The sequence below is a fragment of the Canis lupus genome, chromosome 2 (genome assembly GCF_011100685.1).
Source record: "Canis lupus familiaris isolate Mischka breed German Shepherd chromosome 2, alternate assembly UU_Cfam_GSD_1.0, whole genome shotgun sequence".
Classification (NCBI taxonomy): domain Eukaryota; kingdom Metazoa; phylum Chordata; class Mammalia; order Carnivora; family Canidae; genus Canis; species Canis lupus.
The window spans coordinates 18,731,004-18,757,323 of record NC_049223.1 but is presented as its reverse complement, the minus strand read 5'-3'; the positions used below and the strand labels follow the sequence as shown (position 1 = coordinate 18,757,323).

At 37.6% G+C, this 26,320-nt stretch overlaps 1 protein-coding gene and 1 long non-coding RNA gene across 3 annotated transcripts in view; one reads left to right on the top strand and one right to left on the bottom strand.

The window, feature by feature from the left end:
- CUBN (cubilin) overlaps positions 1-23,189 on the bottom strand; it is a 265,801-nt gene extending 242,612 nt beyond the window's left edge. Inside the window, 14 exon segments of the mRNA NM_001003148.2 lie at positions 1,095-1,329; positions 4,133-4,245; positions 5,409-5,595; positions 5,789-5,907; positions 7,793-7,888; positions 8,770-8,901; positions 11,168-11,330; positions 12,282-12,408; positions 17,480-17,583; positions 18,251-18,352; positions 20,921-20,959; positions 21,483-21,578; positions 22,484-22,613; positions 23,004-23,189. Coding sequence (NP_001003148.2) covers positions 1,095-1,329; positions 4,133-4,245; positions 5,409-5,595; positions 5,789-5,907; positions 7,793-7,888; positions 8,770-8,901; positions 11,168-11,330; positions 12,282-12,408; positions 17,480-17,583; positions 18,251-18,352; positions 20,921-20,959; positions 21,483-21,578; positions 22,484-22,613; positions 23,004-23,116 — 1,756 coding nt within the window. The 5' untranslated portion in view covers positions 23,117-23,189.
- LOC111091459 lies at positions 10,694-25,721 on the top strand. Of its 2 annotated transcripts, none has more exons than XR_005355275.1 (3): positions 10,694-10,828; positions 12,176-12,394; positions 25,612-25,721. It is a non-coding gene; the product is annotated as an uncharacterized LOC111091459 (long non-coding RNA). The 2 variants fall into 2 exon arrangements; XR_005355276.1 differs by lacking the exon at positions 25,612-25,721 and adding an exon at positions 22,769-23,739.
- The last annotated feature ends 599 nt before the right edge of the window (positions 25,722-26,320 follow it).

Sequence of the window (26,320 nt, the reverse complement as noted above, 5' to 3'; positions counted from 1 at the left end):
ATATTGAAAACAATAATGTCTAGCAAAAACATAGGCATTTATTTTTTGATCAAGTAATCATACTGTTAGAAATCTATCCCAAAGATACATTAGCAAAAATACAATAAGACAAATTCACAAGGACTTTGTTGCAGTACAATTTGGAATTCCAAAAGACTGGAAACAAGCCAAATATGCATCAAGAAAGTACTGACTGAAATAGACAATGAATGAGATATCCATGTAATGTACACTATACTCTAGTTCTGGAGTAGTCTCTAGGATATATCAAGTGAAAAAGCAAACTACAAACCAGTGCGTATTGTATGCTTTTTTCAAGGAGAAAATATGATCATATGTTATTATCTGCTTATATTTTTTAATATAAATACAATGTCATCAACAACATTCCTGTAGTAATTTACTAGTAAAGTTTCTAAGAATGCTGTTTGGTAATTTCATAAGGGACCCATCAAGACTCATGGTTTTTAATCTTTTTTATTCATCTAAATTTTATTTTTTTATTTTTTTTATTTATGATAGTCACACAGAGAGAGAGAGAGAGAGGCAAAGACACAGGCAGAGGGAGAAGCAGGCTCCATGCTCCGGGAGCCCGATGTGGGATTCGATCCCAGGTCTCCAGGATCACGCCCTGGGCCAAAGACAGGCGCTAAACCGCTGCGCCACCCAGGGATCCCTTCATCTAAATTTTATTATCTCTGAACACTAAATAGAATTCATTTTAGATTTATTATTTTTTAAAGATTTTATTTAATTATTCATGAGAGATACAGAGAGAGAGAGAGAGAGAGAGAGAGAGGCAAAGACACAGGCAGAGGGAGAAGCAGGCTGCATGCAGGAGCCTGACATGGGACTCGATCCCAGGTCTCCAGGATCACACCCTGGCTGAAGGTGGTGCTAAACCACTAAGCCACCCGGGCTGCCCCATTTTAGATTTATAATTCATTTTAGATTTATATGATTTTCAAAGAATTGTAAAAGTATGATATAATCCCTGGACCTCAAAACATTTAATGTGATCCACAAGTCTAATATTAATCAAGAAAACTTAATAATCTCAAGATTTTGCTTGATTTTTTTTCATGTTCACATACCTGGTTGCTGTGTTTCCCATCTTATTGTAAAACCTCTCCCACTTCTGAAATGTTCAGAATAGAGATGAAAATAGAGAGCATTGTTACTACTGAGAAGTTCATGAGGGAGAACAGAGCCACAGAATCTTCCAAGTTGAAGTGCTGCAGAGGAATCTCCATCATGAATCTGAAGAAACTCATGTGGACAATTGTTCACTGATTCTAACTGGAAAAAGGTGAAAGTGATACGCAATACCTAAAAATGTAGAGGTCACAATACGTTATTTTTCATTTCCATTAACATGAAATTAATTAACATAATGTTAACTCTAAAGTATTTCTCCCACTTAATTAGGAAACATTCATATTAAGTTACCTTTCAAGAGATATATCTATAATTTCTCCCAATTATCCACAAATACAAATGACAATTCTACATATTCAAGAACTTGTGTTAATTGCTTAGGCTTTAGCTAATACCAAAACATATCCAAAATCTTAATGTTAATGAAATTATTTTTAACAGCTTTATTGAGGTACAATTTGTATACAAAGAACTGCACATATTAAATGTGTGTGATTTGATGAGTTTTTGAACATATGCCAACACCTATAATGTCATTATCACAATCAATGTAAATAGGCATATCCAACACCTCATAGAGTTTCCTTGTGTCTCTTTTTCTTTTTTTCTTTTAGTGGTAAGAATGCAACATGAGTTCCACTGTCTTAACAAATGTTGAAGTGCACAATACCATACTGTTAACTATAGGCATTATGTTGTATAACAGATCTCTAGAACTTACTCATCTTGCATAACTGAAACTTTATATCCATTGAGTTGTTACTGAGGGGTTAATGTGATATATTTACCTAGATTGCATTAAACTGTCAAGTCCATTAAACAAAGGCACTTCAAGTGCATAGCTGACAATGTTTCTATACTAGTAAAATACACTGGTTTGAAAAGTATACTTGAATTAAACATTACTGATTTATATTACCATTCACAAGGATTTATACCCTGATCACCTGAATAACCTGTTGTGTGTAAAATACACACAAATGTTCACTGATCCCCAGAGATGCTGATTCCTGGGGGTTCTCTGAACCTCTCAATAAGATACTAACAGATTGATAACCTCAGGTTATAGACTAAGTAGGCATGGTGTATATGTGTGTAAGGTCAGCAAGTCCTCAATGGTTGGCTATCATTAACAGATGAGTGATATCAAGAATGGAGAAGAAGGAAAAAGTAATCTAAAGAGTTCTGAGCATACAAGTAGAAGAGAATAAATATAAAAATTCATTTCTAAGTTAAAACGTTAGAATTAGGGGATCCCTGGGTGGCGCAGCGGTTTGGTGCTTGCCTTTGGCCCAGGGCCCGATCCTGGAGACCCGGGATCGAATCCCACATCAGGCTCCCAGTGCATGGAGCCTGCTTCTCCCTCTGCCTGTGTCTCTGCCTCTCTCTCTCTCTCTCTCTGTGACTATCATAAATAAATAAAAAATAAAAAAAATTAAAAAAAAACGTTAGAATTACAAACTTAAACATAATAATATAATTAATAAAATAATAAATAACATAATACAATTTAAAAAATAAAAAAGGATTTATATGGATAACATCACTTAAGAGAGCCAAACTACTAAAAGAGGTTGTTGAATTTGACTTCCATTATGATCTAAAACCACAACAGCATTTAGCTAATGAGAAAGGATAACAGGGTATTTTTGAAATTCTATGCTGGGGAATTTTTAAGATCTGTTACCAAACATTGCATCATTTTTGTCCTTGAAGCAATTTCAATAAAAATCAAATAAATGTTCATGAACTGAACTATCCTGATTTCTACAAAATTTCGACTGTTAATCAATTTACAAATTATGTAAATTGTGAAGATAACAACATATAAAATCAAAGTAATCAAGAAAAACATGATGAATTTTTACTTTTACAAATCAATAAAAAAGTATTAAAATTTTTTCATAAAATGACTGTTCTTGAAAGTAAAGTGTTTTCAATGTCAGGAAACAGAATTCATGCACACTAAATGGGAGGAAGGAAATTCACATAACATACCCACTGTGAAATCGATTTTGGAGTTCATGCTATTGTGGGGTCACCAGGCCCCAAAGAATCCTCCCATCTCAAGGGAAAAAAATGTGTTGTGACCATTGTACAATGACCCCTGTAACATTAGTTTGCTGGAAAAAGTTCACAGAATTCCAAGGGAAAACCTTATCTATTCAGACATACAAACTTCATTTTAATGAGCCTAGGAGTTGGTTGAGAAATAAATATTTGGAAAAGTCTGAGTAATTAATGCTAGGGATAAAAGCTCTAAAAACCTCAGAGTCATATCTTAACTTGAAGTGTTCATGTCTCAGTTCAGAGTCATTGGAGTTCAATGTCCTGGTCTTGAGTCACTGCATGCCACTTACAAACCATGTAACCCTGGACAAATTCCTCAGCTGCTCCAGCTCCCTTTCCTCAGACATAAAATGAGAATAACAATGACACAGTGTATATCAAGCAATTGGCAGAGAGCAATGGCACAAAGACAGCTTTGATGAGAAAACCATCTTTGTAGTTGTCCCCATTTTGTATAATAACCAACAGAACACTGAATGGTCATCTTCAAACACAACTGTCTCAGGAACAACACAACTTTACAAATTCCTGGCTTGCAGTCAGCCAATCCTTGCATTGAATTATCCATACTGGACAAAAGCACGGACTTTGGAATCAGACAAACTTGACTTTGAAATCCAACTAGTCTAACTATCAGCTAAAAAGTATTTTTAAAAAATTACTTAGCTTATCTTGGTTTCCATTATCTCATCTACAGACTGAGGATACCACCACTGATTTCAAAGAGTTAGTGTAAGTTTTGAGAAAGGTGCATAAAATATCTAGCCCAAAACCTGACACCTAGCAGGTCCTCAATATATGATAGTTGGATTACCACTATCTGTATTTTATGTAATATATACACATATTACATATTCAGGTATATAAATGAGATGCAAATTTGGGCAGGAGATGTTACATTTACCTTTCTATCTTCAGTTCGGATAACCCAGAAGCAGTTGACATCATGGACATAACCAACATCAGGGCTCATATAGCTGAAGCTTCCATCCATCCCCGAGAGGGACCCTCCACAAACTACAAAGGGAAAGAAGATGAATTCTGCTTTACAGAGACTCCGAAAAGGAAGAGGCCAGGCAACTCTAACTCTGCTGTTGAAATATTAGAGAGGTCTGAGTAATTAACACTGGAGACAAATGCCCTGCCACTCTCTTTCTTCTCCCTAGCCCCTTTTCCCTTGGATACCCACCTAAGTCCCACCTCTTGTCTGAAGTCCACTTGATATCTCGTTGTCACCACAATGAACCTCCCCGGCCTCTTTTTGTTTACCCTGGTTCCCATTCTCTCTGCCTCCATAGCACTTGACTTGACCTCACACAACTTAGTTCTGATCTCTAGTTCTTGCCTCTACTCTGCCATTTTGTATTAGACTCATCTCCTCAACCAGAAGATGAACAGATAATATGTGGAGATAGTATTTCATGCTTATTTCTCCACAGCACCTCTCAGAGTTTAAACACATAGTAAAGTCTCAATAAATATACTGATTCAGAATCAAGAGTTATAGGAAAGGGCTGGAGTAATCAGAAGAGGCTTGATGAAAGAGATTGAGGCTTGAAGGTGAAGTACTCCTGTGGGACAGACACATTTGGATGTGAAGCAAAGAAAGAATTTGGAGAAGTCTGGGGAGAAAAGTATCCCAAATAAAGCAACACAGCATGGTGGTACATGGGGTCAGGTGTGAAGATGTCTGACTTGGAAAGGGAGAATTATTAGGGAACTAGTAAAAAAATAAGATTAATTGGATAGGGTAAGGCCTAGCTATACAGAATAATTGAATAACAGTCCCAATCTTTATTTAATGGGCAATAGGAAGTGACTATGTGACCTAGAGTAGGAGGGTGACATGATTTAGTATAATATTATAGGAAAGTAAAATGGCTGAAGTAGAGAAAACTCTCCCTTAGAGAACTATAATACCTTAGCATATTTTGTTTTCAGAATGGACAAAATAAAAATGGCAAATACTAATTTAATTCTTCCTTTGAAGGAAGGTTCGTCTGGCTTAAATTGAGATAGATATTTACTTTGTAAATGCTATACTACTGCTTCAAGGAAAGACTTAGTTGTAAGTATTGGAGTAACTAGACAAGAAAGTAAAAGAATCTGCAGCAAGACTCATTGAGGGATGATCCTTCCAAGGCTGTGAGCATCTGTGATAGAAGAAATACTTAGCATACCTTGTTGGGGAATCTGACAGAGGAATCCAGTCCAGAAACGTGTGCATTCACAACTAAAGGCATTAACACCATCAACACAAGTTCCTCCATTAAAGCAGGGGTTGCTGAGACACTCATTTATATTTTCTGTACAGTTGATGCCAGCCCAACCTGATTCACACTTACAAAGATAACCAGAGACTGTTTCCTAAGGAAAGAAAAACATAATCACCATAAAACAAATGAGCAGACTATAAACATGAATCTACTCAAATAACAAAGAAAAGTAGTGTTCCATGATGTAGGCAGCAGGTTTTGAGCCACAAACATCTTATGATAGCCTAACTTGTAATAATTCATTTAAATGTTAATTGCTAAGTATAAAAGGTTAAAGGACTCACAATGCACTGGCCATTTAAACAGGGGTGGCTCAGGCAAGTATCACTGAGTTGCGCGCATCCATTTGGCCCATAACCATTTCCAGTATACCCCGGGAGACAAGTGCAGAGAGGTAACGAACCTGTTGAGAAATCAAAATAGAAATATAAATACAGATCTCCTGGATTCAGACCCAGTAACAAAACTCAGGCTCTGTTTTCTAGCTAAGACATTGCCAAAGTCAAATCTGCACTTCTCTTGGGGCAGAAATGCCAGGCGTAAAGAGAAAATATCAGAATCTTTTTCTATTTTTTATCTTAAAAATTAGAAAGGCATTACACATTTCTAATAGTTTTTATACAAATTGACACTGGTGTTGTCAGTTCATATGCCATGGTCCTGAGTTGCGTACAAATGTGAGGTACACCAGGGAAAAGGAGAGTTTCTCATGGAGAGGTTGACAGCAGAAAGAGTATGCTTGTGAAGATGTTATCTGTTGCAAGCAGTATACCCATATTGACTATAAATAGGTATTATTTTAATCCACATTTATAGATGAGTACAAAACACAGAAAAATTAAGTGCTTAACTAAGGATGCATAGCTAGAATATTGTGGAACCACGGAGAAGATCAAAATCCATGCAGTATTTTTCTAGAATCCATGTTTCGAACCACTTCAGTATGCTGTTATTTAATAAACAATTGATAGTCACAAGTAGATACATATATATAAGTTCTCTCTATATATATACATATATATTATACACATCATATTTACACATAAGTATTCTTTTACATATGTGCATATATTTATCACAAGTCAGTAAAAATAAAAGTGCTATTTGCAAATACCAAGAGATATGATATATTATTCAATAAATGAAGTTGGAGCACGTATTTGAACAAAAATATCAAGAAAAAATGTCTATTTGATGCCATATATAAAAGTAAATCCCCAAAAGATAAAAGATCTTAATTTTAAAAATAAATGAGAGGACAAAAGAGCAAACACTGGACTCTTTTTAGAGTTCAGTAGGAAAGGCCTAATTCCAAGACCAGAAAATCCTACAAGAAAAGATGTATCTTTTTGACTACAGAGAAATTTTAAACTTCTAAATAGAAAATACAATTAAAATTGTATTTTAATACAATTAAAATAAAAACAATATGCCAGGGAAAATACATGTAAAACATAAGACACAATAAGAGATAATATCCTTAGTATGTAATGAAATTTTACAAATCAATAAGAAAGTAGATGAACAAAGGACATGAACAAATAGAAAAAATAAAGTCAGTAAATATGTAAAATGTATTAATTATTAGTAATCAAAAAGGAATTTTGATTTAGTCAAAATTAAAATAATGAGAAGGTAATTTTTGCCTATAAAATTGACCAAAGTTGAAAAATAACAATAGTATCTATTATTGTCATGGATGGAATACATGTATACCCTTACACACTGTTGATGAGTATAAATTGATGCATTTCTGGAGGAAAATTTAGCAATATACATTTTTTAAACCATAGGAGGTGAAATTTTTCTTACACAGCATTGTAGACACTGTTGGTTATCACCCTAGATCCATTTTTCCCTTCTTTAGTAATGAATTCCTTATTTTAACTGGTGGCATGAGCACCTGAAATAAACTACATTTTCCAGTCTCCCTTGCAGCCAGGGTTAGCAACAGGGTTCAGTCCTGGCCAGTGACACAGGGGAGTTGACAGATGATTGCTCAAAGGAGTTGACAGGTGGTTCTTCCTCCCTTTCTCCTTCCTGTTTGCTTGAATACAGTCATAAATTAATTAGCTGGCTTGATTATCTTGGGAAATAATTGCTATATTAGACCAGACCAGAGAAGAACACAGTCTTCTACATTAAAAAAACCAAATGTATAGTTTTAAATTCCCTTTTGGTTTGAAGATCAAAATAAGAATTTTGAGGATAAAGGATTTTGTTTTTAAATGTTGATTTGTATTAGAGGGTCATATTAAATTACCCCCAATCAGAGAGAGAGTCATCACCTAGAACTGAGGAGCATGATGCTTCTGGGTGGCAGCCTCCATTATTGACTGAGCAGATATCGATGACTGTGCACACTCTGCCATCGCCTTGGTACCCTGATAACAGCAAGAGCAGGGCTTAACAAACAACATAAAGTATATTGAAGAATCCCAGTCCGAGAACCAAATAACATGAACCAGGCCAACCAGAGATCTTCTATCATCAGAACAGAAAAGATAAATGTGAAGTGTCATATACAAATTCCTATCATTAAGAAAAAGGATAAGAGTTGGGAACCTGATTGGTTGTTTCTAATGACAAAAACATCTCATGGGTACATTGTATTTTGGGAAACAATGGAGCTGTAGGCCTGTGATCCACAGAGAAAATTTTTCAAATTCTGCATTATCTCCACAGGCTGTTTCACAATTTGTAAGGGTTTGTTGTTTTGGGGGCACCTGGGTGGTTCAGTCAGGTAAGCATCTGCCTTTGGCTCAGGTCATGATCCCAGGGTCCTGGGATTGAGCCTGCTGAGCAGGGAGTCTGCTTCTCCCACCCCTCCCTGCTTGTGCTCAGTCACTATCTCTGTCTCTGTCTCTCTGTCTCTCTCTCTCAAATAAATAAAGTCTTTACAAAAAGTTTGTTGTTTTCCACTGATATTAAAATATTTTTTATCACTTTTCATAATATAGCTTAACTAACATGCTCTGAATCCGTAAGTTAAATAAAACTTTTGGCACTGCTCAATATATCTCCTTAGACAGAATCATATTTAAAATAGAGCACAAGTGGGGTGCCTGGGTGGCTCTGGTGGTTAAGTGCCTGACCTTTGATTTCAGCTCAAGTTAGGATCTCAAGGTCGTGAGTTCGAGTCCCACATTGCATTTGACACTGAGTGTGGAGCCTACTTCAGACTCTCTCTCTCCCTCTCCCTCTACCTTTCCTCCCCATCCCCGAAAAAAATAAAATAAGGTTGTCAGGAAATTAGGTGTTGCACCTGGTGGACACGCTTGACAGTGGTAAGACCCAAGTGTATTCACACACATGACAGGTGGGACCACAGAACAACCGCCATTATTTATCTTGCATTCATCGATATCTTGGCAACTATATCCATTTCCTTGCCAGCCTAGAAAGATCAGAAGATTTGAAAAGTTAGCTCTATAAACAAGTTATCAACAAAGAAATGCAAATCACCCAAGATACATAAAAACCTGCCTCACTATAATTAACTATAGATTAAAATGAGGTAGACTCTACTCCTCAGGCTGGCAAAAACTGTTTTAAATTCTGGCAAAGAGGTGGGCAAATGACGTATTCACATACTTTTAGTCAGAATTTCAATTAGTGAAATCTATCTGGAAAGAGATCTAGCAGTATTCATTAATATTTTTAAAATATATACCTTTTGACTAACAGTTTCACTTCTTAAAACTTTTTCTACAGAGATAGAAACTGCCTGTATCTACAGATGTAGGCAAGCAGATGTCTATGGTGGAGTTGTGTAATGGGGAAAAAAAAGCAACAACTCTCAATGATCTTTAGCAGTTTGGCTGAATATATTAAGACTCATCTATACCACTGAATACTAAAAACTATTTTTAATGACATGCACATATACATATATTAAAAAATTTTCCCATATACACTTTAACTAATAACATAAAATTTTAGAATAATATGCAGAATATGATCCCAATTGGGGTCAAGAATTTTGTTTTTTTTTTTTTATTTGTGTATGTGTCTATGTATTTGTGTGAGTGAAGGAAAAGGAAGAAGAAAAGAGAGGACAATTGCTAACAGTGGTCTCATTAGGAGGTATGGCTGAAGGTGAAGAAAGAGGAGCATTTTAGTCTAATATTTCTGTTGAAATCAATGGTAATAGTGAGTTTTATTATCTTATTCAAATGATTAAAATTATCATAAGAATATTTTAAATCTTCTAAATTTTAAAAAATATTCATTTCTTTCATCTAGGTGGAGTCTCCTTCTAAAAATCTACCTATGAAAATTATACTATTTGTGGGTGAAGAATGTGCAGAAGAAAGCTGAAAGGAACTATGCCCTGATGTCCATGATGGTTCTCTGAGCATAAGACTATAGGTATTTTATTTTCATATTTTTATACTTTCTTTATACTTAATACGCAGCATGTGTTATTTTGATATGCAGGAAAAAATAAGGTGATTAACAGGAAAACAAAAAAACTTTTGTTTCTCTTTTTTTTCCTTCATGATAAAAGCTCGATATAGCTCGAACAATTTATTTTTCTGATTTCTAGGTTTTAAAGAGTGTCCCTGGCAAATTACCTTCAAGAATGTGGTTATTTGTAAATTTTATTTGCCCCTGAAAACCTAGAAGGAAAAAGCCTTTATGTGTTTTTTTTTTCAATTTCTTTCTACAGATTTCTATGAGATCTGAGCACATAATGTGAAGAAAGTCACTAAACCGAAAGTCACTAGAGGAAACAACAGGTGTGTGGGTTCCTTTGACAAGACAGAACAATGAAGTATTCAGCAGCCCAGCTCATATCAGCAGTCAGGCAGACCGGGGTTTGAATCCTGACTGCTTATAAGTTATGTGACCTTGGGCAAGTTATTTACCTTCTCCAAGCTCCATGTTCTTATACTTTAAAGTGAGAATAATACTAATTCCTAACATTTCTTGATTTTGTCATAGTTGCAAGAATTAAAAATGGCCTAGAACAGTCTCTCAATGAGATTTCCATAAAAGAATTATATTCTTATATGCTCCACCTTCCAACCACACACAAGGAGTGCCAGTGGGCCTTGTAGACTCTCTGAGGTCTGGTTAATTGCTGACCGGTGCACCTAGCACAGTGCTTTGCCCATAGTAGGCAATCTACAAATATGCATTGAATGCATAATGATGATCTCATAGAGAGAGAGAGATGAAGTGTAGACTCAACCCTAGAGCCTGTCTTCAGTGATGTGGCATGTGACCTGACCTGGAGGTTTAGTCTCTGTGGGTCTGAGGCTGGAGCTGGACATCCCTATTTACAGCAAGATCACAGGGTCTTCCAATGACACACTCAGGTGAGAACAACTGGACTCCAGAGGTGACACTAAGAGGTGAAATAATCTGCCCAAGTTTGTAAACATCTGGCTAGTAAGGAAGGTAGGGCTAGAGCAAATCCAAGTCACCTGACGGTCATAGCAATTGGGTGTTTGACCCTGCCCCCAGTACTTGACCCTGGCCCTCTGATTTCTGTTGGTGACTTATTACAGCAAGAGGATGGTCTGCAGTAGGAGTTAGTGAAATAGGACATGAAATGAGATCGGAATGCTTCCTGAGAACAGTTTACTTATCTTTTGGCAGTGGAAGGAAATCTATTCTGGCACCTGCCCTGACCGGGCGTGGATGAGTACACATACCTGTCGGGCAGGCCCCACAGTAGAAAGAACCTTGTGTGTTGAAGCACTGCACAAGAGGTGAACATGGTGCATGCTGGAGATTGCACTCGTCTATGTCCAGCACGCAGGCTGAGCTATTCAGTGGGGATGTCCACCCAGCATCGCAGATGCAGTTGTACTTGGGCTGGGAAGATGACAACAGTGTGAATCAAGGCAATCAAGAAAATGAGCAAGAAAGCCTTTGAAAATCTCACCAAGCCCCCAACTGTTTATCCTCCAGCATTCATTTCCATAAGCCCAATTGAGTGGCTTCTCTTTTTCTCCCCATATGATTAAGCATTTAGACCAGACCATGCAGAAAAGAGAAACATCTTTATTTCAGAGTAAGGAAAACCTATAATTTGCCCCAAAGATGCCAGGGAAAGAGCAACAACAATCAAGAACTGTAAGTCAATATAATTAAAGTCAATCCACTCAGCCTGCTATGTTTTTAGAGGGAAAAACACCCATGGAGACACAGACCTTGGAAAATCCATTCTGTTTGTTTCCTTTTTGAAAGTCTCTCTTTCCCCTCCCACCCACTCCCTCCTCCCACCATCACTGGAAGGGAACCATTTTCCATCACATGAGTAGGAAAAAAAAATAGAACTAAAAATAAAGACCCAAAGGTTTCATACAAGGCCGAGCAGGCCAGGGCTGGATGATCTTAAAGGTCAGGAGTCAAGGTTGTCAGGATCCAAAGCCCAGGGGGCACTCAGGGAGGTGGCTTAGAATCTGCAGCATTCAAAGGTACTCCCGGGCCAGGAACAATCCAGATTCCTTAGAACACCATGCTGCCACCAAGAACGGGCCTCTGGTGTTCCCATGTCTCATCACTGTTATAACCCACAAGGCCAAGAGAAGGTTATGTCTTGCAGATTTATGAAGGAATAATAAAAATGGTAGTAATTTCTATAATGATATCACCTCTGAGTCCAGGTTTCTGTTTATTTATGAAAAGCTCACATCTTTTTCTTCACCTGTGCCCAGCTTCCTCCCTGCAGCTGTCCAGAGCTGTGCTCACACACAGACATGCGGGAGGAGGAATGAATAACCATGACTCCCTCCAAGGAGCCACATTCTGGGAGGGACTCACCTCATCAGCCTTCACTCGGACTAGATCCTCACAGATGCCATGGACACACAGTGCCTTGGAGCCCCCTTCACAGTCATCATATTTTGATGCACACTGGGGGCCGTGTGTCTCAGGTGAGCAGAGACAACTGTTGGTTACACACGAGCAGAATGTTAGGGCTTGTGCATCAGAGCAAGTGCCTGTTTCTTAGCATTAATTTAAAAAATAATAATTCCAACTGTAAGTCAGTGATATTCACGTGGAATCATAAACCAGAAACCAGATTCACTCTGCTCTGCTTCAAGCAGTGGACTGAGTAAATGTGTTATCTCTCAAATATAGTATGAGAGGTGTACAACTTACTATCTGGGCAAGACTTTCGCCATAAATTCTTCTGGTATCAGGTCATCAAATGGCACTTTCAAAGGTCAGGTATCCATAAACTAAAGGGGATTGAGTTCATTCAGGTTGGTAAAGGGAGAGATCAAGTCCATTCATTGTCCCTCTGACTAGACCCACCAGTAAGCACAGATGACCTTGACTGAGCTGATAAATTCCCAAACGCTCTCTGGGATTGTATAACCCCACAAGCAATGGTATAGTAACATCTCAGAGAATATGATAATTATCATATTGCAAAGGGCAATAGTTCTATCCATAAGAGATGCGGTTAACACAGAAACATTTCTTTCATAGCCACATTTTAACTCACAAATGCAATTTTACATAATGCCCAAGCTTGCAGTGGGTGTTTGGTTATGAGAAAGTTTCAGTTCAACAATAATCACATAAACAAAGTTGTTTTAAACTATTGTAATCCTTAAAATTGCTGAGTTAGCTTTCTATCTGTGCTGCAGCTTCAGAGGGAATGTGGAAGTTATGAGAATGGCAATCTGGGGCAGGGAAGGAGGTGGAGAGGTCACAGAGCCTAAGCTTATTTATCTTCACATGTTTGAGCACTTCTCCTGGAGTGGAGAGCCAGGCCCAGAGGTCACCATTTGCCTGCTTTGAGCAGCATTGGCCCTCAAAGAAAAAGCTGACCATCAAGAACAAAGGTCAGAGACAAGGAAGAGGGAGGACCTGCATGGCCATGAACTACTTCCTGAGTGTTCTGGAAAGGGGCCATACTATAAGGTAAAGAAGCTCTTTTAACAGTCCTTGCTAAGGCACAACATCAGCTGATGCCCAAAGATGAAAACAAATATGTAATTGACATTGCGAGGAAGGAGAGTCTGGCTATTTGAGAAGCATCAAGAACCACGCTCTGGGCACAGAACTTGTACCCATGGAGAGCCAGAAACAATTGCTGGGATAGCACCTTTCAGTGGGTTCTGAGGAAGAGATCACTGAGTGTGGCCAGAGAAGGAGAGTAAGAATATGGTACCATTCAGCCACTTAATAAGTAGAGTTGCCAGACTTGGTAAATAAAAACACAGGACACCCAGTTAAATCTGAATTTCAGATAAATGAATGCTTTTTGGTATAATTATGTCCCGTGCAATTTTTGACATCAATATATAATTGTGTAAAATCTGTTCATTAATATATTACACTCATGATCATTTCAAGGTTGCCTTTCTTATTAAGACAAGATCATAGACTAATAGCAATAGATGATTAAACTTTTAAAAATGTTTTCAACTATTCATTCCCTATCCATAACTAGTTCTATTCCTCTCATCTCTCTTTTTCCATACTCTCCCTCTCATACCCTTGTCCCTTTCCTCTTTACTCTCTCATCCTTACACAGAATATTCTTTCAGGAAATTTCATTAGACTTTTGGAGACTATAGAATTCTACACTATTTCATATACATATTTGAGCATTTGATCCAGGTAGCTTCCTTGCTAAAAGTTTATTGTACCACCACTTCCACTCATCAAAAAGATTTTTTTAATCTTTAAGCCAACTTTACTACTTTCTGAACCTATCATGTAAAGAGGTCTGAGTATTCAAAACCCCATGGGACAAGACTGCTCAGGTTTAAATCCTGATAATACTATTAACTGTTCACTTTAGGCAATGTAATAACTCCCTCTGCCTCCATTTCTTATAATAGTGCCTATCTATGAGTCCTATTTTCACCTTGGGGTCTCAAGACATTTTCCGGTAGGAAGTGCTCAGGAAATTGTGCTTCTCTTATCACTAAGTGCTTTACTACTGGAAAATGACTTTACGATTTGAGAGGAGAATCTGGTGAATGGACCTGCAATTAAATTCTCTCTCTCTTTCTCTCCTCCTTCTCACTTAGAGATGAGTGAATTTTCACCCTACACTTTTCTCTAAAGAACTATAAAGTATATATACTTCTTTCATATAAATGTAGCTTATTGTGAGAAGACAGAAGGAGGAAGGCAGTCAAGTATACCATCAGCTTCCTTGCTAGGATCCTCAAAGGCAAGTATTAATCCCATTTTACTGCAAGGCTCACATTGCCCAAGGCCACAAAATGAGAAATTGGCAGAAGATGAATTAAAACCTAGGTCTGTGTTACTTACTCTTCCACAAATGTTTTTCTACATCACATTCCCATATTCTGAAAGGTAGTTAGTTGAAGACTTTCTTTACTTTTTTATTTTTTATTTATTTAAATAATCTCTACACCAAACATGGGGCTCAAACTCATGACTGCAAGATGAAGAGCCACATGCTCCTCCCACTAAGCCAGTCAGGCACCCCAAAGACTTTTCATTTTTATGTGTCTTTTTAACCTAACAGTGTTTACATGCAAAAATATATTCTCAAGGCATCTGGATATGTCCTTTAAAGAAAAAGAGTGATAAATTATATACCTCCCTGCAGAAGTCAGCTTTGTAATGATTTAGGATTGCTAGTTTGGTTCTGGCAGAACAAAACTGGGCTTTTCAGTGTTCAAAAACCCTGCAAGTGCATTTGGCAATTGAAAAGTGGTCAAATACAGTTTCATAGTCATAGTTTAACTTATGTTAGAGTCCATGGTTCAATATTAACATAACTGACTGAAACAGGTAATAAGCTTAATACCTAACTACCACTGAGCTGAAACCAGATTGACCTCATCGCTCACGCTCTGCATGTTTTAAAACCCACCAGTGATGACAGTGGAAAGAAATGAAAAAAATATGTGAACCATCATTGTGTTCTTGGAGAAAAACAAACAATGAACTCAACTTTCGTTTCTAGAAAGCTTGTAGATCTGAGCCCAAAGTATCCACCATCCACATATAGCAAATTTGCATCATAAGGTCTGTCTTAAATCCAAAGTAAGCAGGAGAACAAGATGCATCAATTCTTCAGACTAAAGAGGCAATAACAGCATCAGGAAGTGGCAAAATATTATCTGCTGGCTGTGTGAAGCAGTTAGGAGCAAGACCTCCAGCCACAGGAATCAGTGGAAACAGACAATGGTCTCCTTGCTCTAGTTTCATTACTGAGAAAAAATTTTTTCCCAGAAAGTTTCCTATGAAACAGGGCTTCCAATTAATTAGTATCTGCCAGTGCTTTATCTTTCAAAGGTCTCTATAATTAGGAATCATTAATCCCTTTAAATAAAGACTCCTTTGTCTTCCCAAGTAACGGGTTCCAAGAGGTAGAGACTGAGAGAGACCTCAAACCCAGAGCAAACCTGTTTCTGTGACCACATTTCTGCAGGTCCAGATTATTCAACATTGGCTCATTTTCCTTTAACGAATGTCCATGGAAGTTTCCTGAAGGGGTTTCCAGCCTCAGGGAAGCTACTGATTAACGAGCATTTAATCTCACATTATTAATGGAACACAAGAAAGTACCTAAATGTTCTCTGTTTCATTTCACAGATTCCACAAAGCAAGCATTTAGTCTTATGTTCATGTACATTTTTCTATTTTCTGTTATTCCTCCAAAAAGTCTCCATCGAATGCCTGAATGAGAATATTTAGTTCACAGATATCAATTGGAATTCATGGGGCTACATAAATTATCCTCATATCCAGAGGAGAAAAAATAGATTTAAATGATGGTCCTTAGCTGTCCTCCAGAAAATCTATTGAAACCAAAACCATTTCCAGAGTCAGCACAATGAGCCCTTGGGTTTTTTTGTTTGTTTGTTTTTTGTTTTTGTTTTTGTTTTTACAGGAAGGTACAAAAGAGAATTCAATATTTCTCATATGAAGTTGAATCTGCCATTTGGGCAGCTCCCAACAAATAAAAATGGTTCTTTCTCTTTCTCTCTCATGATTTTACCTAGAAAAGGAACTCTAATCCTTGACATGCAGCAAATAGTTAAAAAAAATAGATTTTTTTTTCTTTTCCATTTTGCAGGAGTAAAAGTAATGTGCTGGGGGGAGAAAAAATCAATTTTGGCTTGGTCTTTGGGTCTTATCCCACCTGCTGCATATCTTTGTTATTCTGTTGGGTTTCAAGACCTGGAGGGCAGTGATGATAAAGGAAGACCAGGTGAGAGATCTAATCTCCAGGACATTCCTCGATATCAGGAAGGCAGGAAAGTACTAACTCTAGAACTCATTTTCCTCCAGTATCTCTGAGCAGCAATTCTCATTGATAAGTGCCCATAAACAGAGATCGGGAGATAGTGCTTTCAAGGGAATGAAAGATTAGACCTGCATTTTGGATCTAGCTGAAGCTTGAACGCTCATAAAAGCAGACAAGGATCAGGGAGTTCACTAAAATGAGAAACAAAGTCCTGGAAGCAAAAGTCTCTTTAATAACATAATACTTAATTTAAGTCAGAGGTGATTGATTTTGGTTTTTTTTGCACAATGAACAAAGCTCATGAAAATATCTATCAGAAGTTTGAATGAATTCACTTTATGACTTGGAGTGAGCAAAAATTTTTAAGATCAGATCAAAAGAACAAAAGTATCAATTAAATTAAAGAGAAAAGGATTGTGACTGCTTTTTGAGAAAACTGTGTTAACAGATGACAAGGAAATAATGAAATTACTGCACTCGGTTTTGTTGGAAAGAATAGAATGGATATTGTTACAAGGGAATGGGAGAATAAGATAGCAGAGACATTAGTAAGAAAGCAAATAATTGCTCTTTACTCCAGTGAGATTATACCCCTGTGTATTGAAAGGATTTGTTCATGTTACAACAGAATCACCGTTTCTACCTTTTAAGAATCACACAATATAGGAGACCAACCAAAAATGGGGAGAGAAGAGAAGAAAGAAGAGAAGAGAATGGAAGAGGAGGGAAAAGGAAAGGAAAGAGAAAAGAAAATAAAGAAAAACATTACCTGTAACTCCCTGCTGTATTTTCACATGTGGCTCCATTCTGGCAGCCCAAGGGTGTTCCTGAGTAAATCTGACATTCATTCACATCAACTGAGCACAGAGGGCCCTGAATTCATGCAAAGAACAAAGTCAGGTGCCCCAGGTCACAGAAGCATCTGGGGCTAATATTTATAGGATATATTCAAGGATATATGCACAGTAAAGAAGACTTCAGTCAAGGGAGATATAATCACAATAATGCTAATACTAGTATCCAGTTATCCTTCCTCTTGAACTCACATTTGGCCTAAGGGAGCCACAGAGCTCTTGGTAAAATCATGCCAATCACACAAGAAGAATCCTTATACTAACAAATCCTCATGTTACTATAAGGCTATGCCTGGGAATAGTCACTTAATTTTTTTTAATGCACATGTCAGAAACATTTTCACCATTAATAGAAAAGGGCAAGAAAATTTACATTGCTCTGTCAAGATTCATTTAGTACTTTCAGTGCTGAACAATTTAAATTCATGCTAGCCTAAATGTCATGCCCTTCCATATCATTATACAGGCAAGTGAACCCTTCCTTCTGATGGCTTAGTGTTCAGTGGGCTATGTAGTCATCTTCCCCATTGTTTGGATTTTGGCATACATGGTGTAATTCATTCTGATTTGGGAGACCGCAGAATCCTAGAAACTTTGGATGGGGGAATTTAATACATCTGAATGAATCCAAAGAAACCACTGATGCTGACTCATTGTCATTTTTAACCAAAGACCAAGTGACTTACCTTCCATTGTGAGGGACAGATACAGAAAAAGGAATCATGGAGATTGAGGCAGGTTCCCCCATTTTGGCAGGGGTTGCTACTGCAAACCTTTTTGTCAACTGTCTGAAACAAAGACAGGATAGTCAGCAAGACCAGTGAGCTTTCAGCAGGCAGAAAAAAAAAAAAAAAAAAAAAAAAAGCATATTTCACTATAGGTGCTCATGTGGAACTACATTTTACTCCTAGGCAGGAGAAGGTCATCCTCCAGACTTTAGATCAATTACTTAAGTTCTTCAGATCAACTCTTTCATGATAAAAACAAAGTGTTTCACATTATCAGTCCTATGCATTTTCCTTCCCTACTTACAAGCATTTAACCAGGGTGGAACGAGGCACAAGGGGAGAAGATGCTCACTCTATTCTTTGGAAAAGCATTGTTCACCTGAGAAATATATGCTGCTGGACAAGAGTAAAGATTTCAAGTTGGGAATAATAATGGACATTCCTATTGTACTAAGAAAACAAAATGGGAATTCCGGTTCTTTTGCTGCTATTCTCTTTGGTACCTCCAGATAAGCATTTGAAATCTGATCATCTTTTACTGCCACCCCTCCTCCCGTGGGTTAAGATGACTGAACTCTTTTCACTCCAAGTAAGTACCTTTGTTTGAAATGTGGGCTTAGATACACCCTCCACTCTTGTGCTCACGTGACTACTTTTCAGATCAGAGTCATGAACAGACCTGCTTTTGTCTACACAACCTGGGGAATCTTACCATATGTCAGCAACTAGTTCCAATCTCATAAGCTTTGTAATGCCTTTGGGGGCAGAAAAGCTCTTTACAGAGAACGAGTGGTTATACAAGAAAAGCTATTTTATTAACTTTGCCTAATTATAGGAATTCTCTATTTTAAGAGTTAAAATAGGGCTGAAAAATAAAATTTCAAAAAATTAAAATAGGACAAATTATTCATTGCATTCTTTTTTTATCCAGTGACTCAGAGAGAAACTCATGTCTGTTCCCTTCATTTTACAGATGAAACAGAGCCAGAGGGTAGCCAACTGACTAAGCACCATTTATTGCCAAACCCATCTCTCTCTTTTGTCAAGTGAGGTGATCATGCATGTAGGGGTCTCTTTCTGGACTCTGTTTTCTTCCATGATCCATCTATCTTTGTGCTATTACCACAAATAGTACTGTTCGTCAGAGGACACTATTATAGAAATTGACCACAAACTCATTGGAAGTTTCTGGCATACAAAAGCAACATTGTCTGAGGCTTTAAAACATGGAAGCCTGTGAAGGCCCAACAGAAAGTGGAATCAGTAAGCAGTGGGGAGGAAGACACTGGGGAACCATGGTAGCTATAGTACCCAGAGAGCACTTGTCCCATTGGAATGCATAAAAAGCACTTATATCCAAAAATCATTTTAAATTTCTTCCTGGGGGTGTGCTGAGTGGAAGTCTGAGGTCATTTGACTGTGGACTCCAGTTTTTGACCTTTGGTAGCAATAATGAAGCACTCTAGGAGACTGGAAGCTAAAGTACAGTGTCTTGCTCTGGAGGTATAATTCCTTGCTTGTTTTCCTTCATTCAACTACTCCACAGAAAAGATAAAAACTGAGGAACAATTTATTATCAAAGTCAGGAAAAGGAATGCATACATGAACTTGCTCATTAAGTTTAAAGCATCAAAAAAGAGGACCACACTGGAGGCATAATCACAATAGATCCAGAATATTAGAACAGGGATTCTTAACTTGGAATCTCCTAACTTTTATTCAAAATTTTTAGTATGGGGACATTCTGTTTATTTCTCTGGGTAAAAAGTTATAGCTTCCATGAAAATCTTAACACCAGCCAACCTCAAAACAGATAAGAAGTCTAACATTACAAGGACAGGTTTATAAGCATGTACTTGTAAAATTATGGAAGGTTTACTCTAAGAAACTGCTCAGATTTCATTACCAGTAAATGTACTTTTAAGGAAATTTGAAATATTTTGTGAACACCCCCAGCATCTATCTGAGTTTAATGTTAGAGAAGTAGCATGGCTTGGCTTCCTTCCTTCCTTCCTTCCTTCCTTCCTTCCTTCCTTCCTTCCTTCCTTCCTTCTTTCCTTCCTTCCCTCCTTCCTTCTTTTAGAAAGGTAGGGGAGAGGCAGAGGACAAGGGAAAGAATCCCCAAGTAGACTCCCCCACTGAGCTTGGAGCCTGATGTGGGGCTGGATCCCAGGATCCCAAGATCATGACCTGAGCCAAAATCAAATTGGCTCAACCAGCTGAGTCACCCAGGTGCCCCAATGCATTGTCTTTCAATACTCACTCCTACATGCCAGAATCAGCAAGTTGGGGTGTCACTAGCTAACAGGTTAAGCCTGTATAACACGGGCAAAGAGTAACAATGTCAGAGGAGGAGGGTGTGAACCTCTGAACTCAGAGTCAAAAGGCTTCACATGCCCACATGCTTCACAGGCCCAGTGACCCGGGGCTGGTTACTTTATCTGAAACTCAGATTCCTCATCTGTGTCCTGGGAAGCATAAACCATGTGGAGAATTAAATTATGGGAAAAAGCAAAAGTCCTTGATATGGATCATTCATCTACCTTAAGATAAGAATGCCAGCTCCATCCATACTTCTAGTGTATTTTCAGTGAAAGATGTCAGACAAGTAGTAGTTATAGGACCTACCTGCTGTAAGCTTTGAAATTTTCTCTCCAGATCCACAAGCTGAGCAGTAGGGAAGAGAATATCAGTTAGCATTTCACATGTGATATTGTTCCTTGGCATATTTTCCTAACACCCTCCACCGGGGACTTGCTTTGTCTGTTAATTCCTTTTTTATTGCTTTTTCCTTCCTCATTTCTCTTCCTTCCTACTCCCTTCTATCACATAGATTTTTTTTTAAGGAATTTTTTAAAAAAGGAAATGCAACCCATTGATAAGTTGACTCATTGCTTTTCTGCACACAATTCTGGGAATTTTCATAAATGACAGTGATTCATCCACTTCACCAATAAGAAGGTTCTATCAGAACCTGGACAAGACCTACTTATGCAATGAGCTCTTGTCACAGCATTACAACCTTCTGCCCGTCCCCTATTAGACTTGTGTCATCAAACTGAAAAGTCCATCATCACAATGCTAAATTTCTAAAGAGGACCAAAAGCTGGTATGTCTTCTGCAAAACAGTTACTTACAAAATTATATTAAGAGAGCCCATTTGTGCTGATGATGCAGATGTCAGACTTACCTTAGAATTAAGCTGATGGATTTGACTTGAAATATTTTGAGGCACATTGACTGCACTCCTTTTTAAATCTGTAATATCCTCTTTGTTTTTCTGGATCTAATTTCAAAAAGGAAAAGGAGGAGGAGGAGAAGGCCAGTGACAAAGTCATGTGTATGTTATCCATGCAAAATTTTCTGAAGTTGAGTACTGGTCTATTTGAAGCACTAAGGTCTTGCCCATTATTGTAGAGATCAAAACAATACTATGTACATAGTAAACATTGGACTAACATAGCCATGGCATAATTTTATTTGCCCTTTTCAGGAACAAAACATCAAGGTACTTTCCCTTTGCATTTTTTCTCATCACAGTTGAGAGTGCTTGTTAAGAGGCCTAGCTTGGAATCAGACTGCTTGGGTTTTAAATCTTGGCTCAGTCATTTCCTGGGTGTCGTTGGGTAAGCTGCTGCACTGCTATGTGTTTCCCTTAATGCCCTTACAAATGGGGTGATAATAAAGCCAAACTTGTAGGGTAGTTGTGAGGATTCAATGGGATAATGCACACCAAGTGCTGAGCACACTGGATAGCCCATAGGAAGCTCTAAATAATGCTAGCTTCTTACATTACGACTGATACACCAGTGTGATACAGTAATTAATGGACACTGAAAACACTCAGTGCGACTGGAGAATAATTGGCCAATTCTGTTCTCTGGCACAAGTAAACTGGTCCCATCCAAACCTTTCTCTGGCCCCTCTCCTCTAGCTCCTCTTGTAAACGAGTCCCAGTATGACCCTATCTCTAGATTAGAGGATATAAGCCCACACAATCAGGCATTTCCCACTAGAATTCCTCCTTCTGCCCATCACTAGCCCTAGGGTGTTGCTCTTCACAGGACTTACCTCACCTACAGTTACATTCCCTGGGCTAAAGATATAAGGGACAGATTTGTATAGACCTCTTGAATTAAATGACTGTATATGAATACACAAAATTACTTCCATATATTTCCATTGTATTACCTGATGTAAGCATTCACCAAGGTCTTCCTCATTTAATTTTATTTTTCCCAGGGATCCAGTTCTAAATTCAATGTTTTGAGCAGACCCAGCAAGAAACACTAAATTTCCCCTCTCTGTAGCCATTCGAGGCCTGTAGGGGTCAAACCAGAGAATGCATCAATTATTATCACATGTCATTGGTAAACAACAAAGTTTCTCACTGAGTATCTGTAGACTGCATACGCCTTTGCTCTGTGGTCAACTCAACCAAACCCTCCTTGTTCATCTGCCCCTTTTTCTTTGCAGATTTCCTAGAGATGGCTGCTATAATTGCATATTTGCCTTATTTGCAAAATGGTCAGTGAATAATTTACGTAGAGGAAGATAATCCCATACATCAGCCTAAAAGTTTTTCCCTATTTGTTTTTAACATCATTGTTTTCTTGAAGAAAAATTACACCTTTGCTCTTCTGGCTATTTGTGGAAACTAATGACCACCTGCCCTAGGCCCTCAGCAGCAATAATCCATGTGTCTACTTACTGTTGGAAGTCGATACTTCTTTTTTGTCTCTGCAGTTCAAATCCTCCAGCTTCACCATTTGATTCAGCAAATGTCAACAAAATAATCAAACTCCAAAGAAAAGGTGAGGACATGCTCCGCAGCAACCCTCCTAGGGTGTTGGTAAGAGGGAAGCCACTCCAGCCAAGTGTGGAATTTCAGAGAAAGCAAACCAGGCAGATGTACTTTGGCCTGTGAAGTGTCCTGCAACTTTTCAGTTCTCTCTTCTTTGCCCTAGAAGGCCGTGTTATTTTTTCTTTCCCAAGGGATGTAAATGATCTTAGATCTTCAGTACTCTTCAACTTGTAAGAGGTCAAAATCTACCTTGAAGTGATGCACAACTTAATCATTATCTGTCTGACCTTTGAAATGGTAACCAACTGCTTTGGAAACATCCACTATAACAATCCTTGGTTAAGAAGTAGCCACCTTTCAGCAAATGATAGTAGAAAAACTGGATATCAACATGCAGAAAAATGAAATTGGACCCTTACTTTATGTCATACAAAAATTAACTCAAAATGAATCAAATGCCTTAAAACAGGAGCCAACACTCATGGAAGAAAACAAAGGGTGGAAAGCTTCCTGACATTGGGCTTAGCAATGATTTTTTGGAAATGACAACAAAAGCACAGGGAACAAAAGCTTGCAGAATGGGGAAAATATTTACTAATTATATATGTGATAAGAGGTTAATATTCAGAATACATGAAGAACTTCTACAACTCAACAACAACAAAAAATAGCCCAGTTTTTAAATGGGCAAAGAAAATAGGCATTTTTCCAAAGAAATGGTAAAATTGCTAACCTGCCAAAAAGCACATGAAAAGATGCTCAACGTTACTCTTCATTATGGAAATGTAAATCAAAACCACAATGAGATACCACTTCACACTCATAAGGATGGCTACTATCAAAACAAACAAAATCAAGAAAATAACAAGTGTTGGTGAGGATGTGGAGAAATTGGAGACCTTGTGCACTCTCAGTGAGAAAGTAAAAAGGTACAGCCACTACAAAACACTATGGCAGTTCCCTAAAAAATTAAACAGAATTATCATGCAATCCAGCAATTCTACATCTGGGTATATACCCAAAAGAACTGAAAAAAGGAGACTCAAATTGATATTTGTACCACAATGTTCACAGCAGCATTACTCACAACTGCCAAAATACGGAAGCAATCCCAATGTCCATTGACAGATATGAATGGATAAACAAAATGTGTTACATACCCACAGTGGTATATTGTTCAGCCTTAAAATGGAAGGAAATTCTGGCACCTGCTACAACATGGGTTAACCTTGAAGACATTATGGTGAGTGAAATAAGGCAGACACAAAAGGACAAATACCATATGCTTCCACTTAGATGAAGGACCTAGAATGGTGAAACTCACAGAGACAGAATGTAGTATGATGGTTTCCTGGGATGGGGAAAGGGAGAATGAGGAGTTCTTGTTTAATGGGTACAGAGTTTCACTTTGGAAAGATGAAATAAGCTCTGGAAATGTATGGTATGATATTTGCACAATAAGAATGTATGTAATGCCATTGAGCTTTAAAAATTTTTTAAATGAGAGGCACCTGGGTAGCTCATTAAGTTCAGTGGAAAATTCTTGGTTTCAGTTGGGTCATGATCTCAGGGTCATGAGATCAAGCTCTGAGTTGGGCTCCATGCTCAACACAGTCTGCTTGGTTGGGATCTCTCTCTCCCTCTCCCTCTTTCCCTCACTCTGCTCTCTAAATAAATAAATAAATAAATAAATAAATAAATAAATAAATAAATTTTGTAAATGATAAAAATCATACATTTTGTTATGTATATTTTACGATTAAAAAATTGAAACCAGAGTTAAAAAGATGGGATGGGAACTTGTTGCTATGGAAACCCTTTGAAGTAATAAAAGGATGCTTTGCATGTAGACTCATTGTTCTCAGAATTTTAGGAAAATATACCGTAAAAACTTGGAAGTGTCATCTAAAATTTCAGTATTGACATAAAATTACCCTTAAATAAATTACCCTTAATACCCTTAATTACCCTTAATATCCACATTGATATGGAGAAATTTAATACCGTTTTACACATGTCTTGTTCAAACATAGCAACAAAGATACTTTGCAAGATGTTGTTTACTTGAGGTGATACTAAGGTTGAGTAATGAGTTTCTTATTATGTTGTATGTTTCAAGAAATGGGTATAATGCAATAAATGGAATCTCCAGTTGAATATATTTCTTTAAAGTTACATCTGTCCAAGGTTGTTTAAAATCTTAACAACTTGGGGTGGGAAGCGGGGAGAAGCTTGATATTGTGAAATACTTGTCAACTTAGAACTGGACAAAATAAGGCAGAGTAGAATCTTCCAACACAAGGGACAATTCCACCCCTCTGAGCTATGAACATAACTGTTTTCATGATTATATTTTTCTAAAGTACATAATATGTACTCAGCAACACCTTTCGTGCAATAGACAATGTCTCTAGCATGGTCTCAAAAAGAACTTCCTGTCTTATAGGATTTTCCTGTTTGACAAATGTGTGTATTATTAAACAAAGTAAAGGTCATTTCTTTGCTCCTGATCTAGGCATGCAATTCCTAATTGTCCTTCATGTTAGAAAAAAAGAAGGAAGGAAGGAAGGAAGGAAGGAAGGAAGGAAGGAAGGAAGGAAGGAAGGAAGGAAAGAAAGGAGAAAGAAAGAAAGAAGAAAGAAAAGAAAGAAGAAAAGAAAGAAAGAAAGAAAGAAAGAAGAAAGAAAAGAAAGAAAGAAGAAAGAAAGAAAGAAAGAAAGAAAGAAAGAAAGAAAGAAAGAAAGAAAGAAAGAAAGAGAAAAAAGAAAGAAAGAAAAGAAAGAAAAGAAAAAAAAGAAAGATCCTTTCAAGGTCTGACTGACTTTTGGTGAGTTGAGGAATTTTCCCTCCAGCTCACCTCCTACTCTACTCCAGCTGAGATCAACAGACAAGTCAGACCCTTCTGCAAATGATGACTTGGTGGAAGCAATTTAAAAATCAATTGCTGTTTCCATGGCATTATCGTGCATTCTGTTTACTTGCCTTATTTGGAATTTCTTCAGCAAAGAGAAATTAAAATAGTCTAAGAATCCATGACCTACAGACTTAGAAGGTGAATCATCACCCTTCTTCCCTCCCCCAAGGTAAACCTTCTACCGATCTGACCTGAAACCCTGTCCTTCATTGACTAACAAAACTCCCATTTCCTCCCTAATCCAGAATACATTCCACAAATACCCTGCTTGTGCCCTTTACATATTAGCCCTTTATGCTACAAAATGATA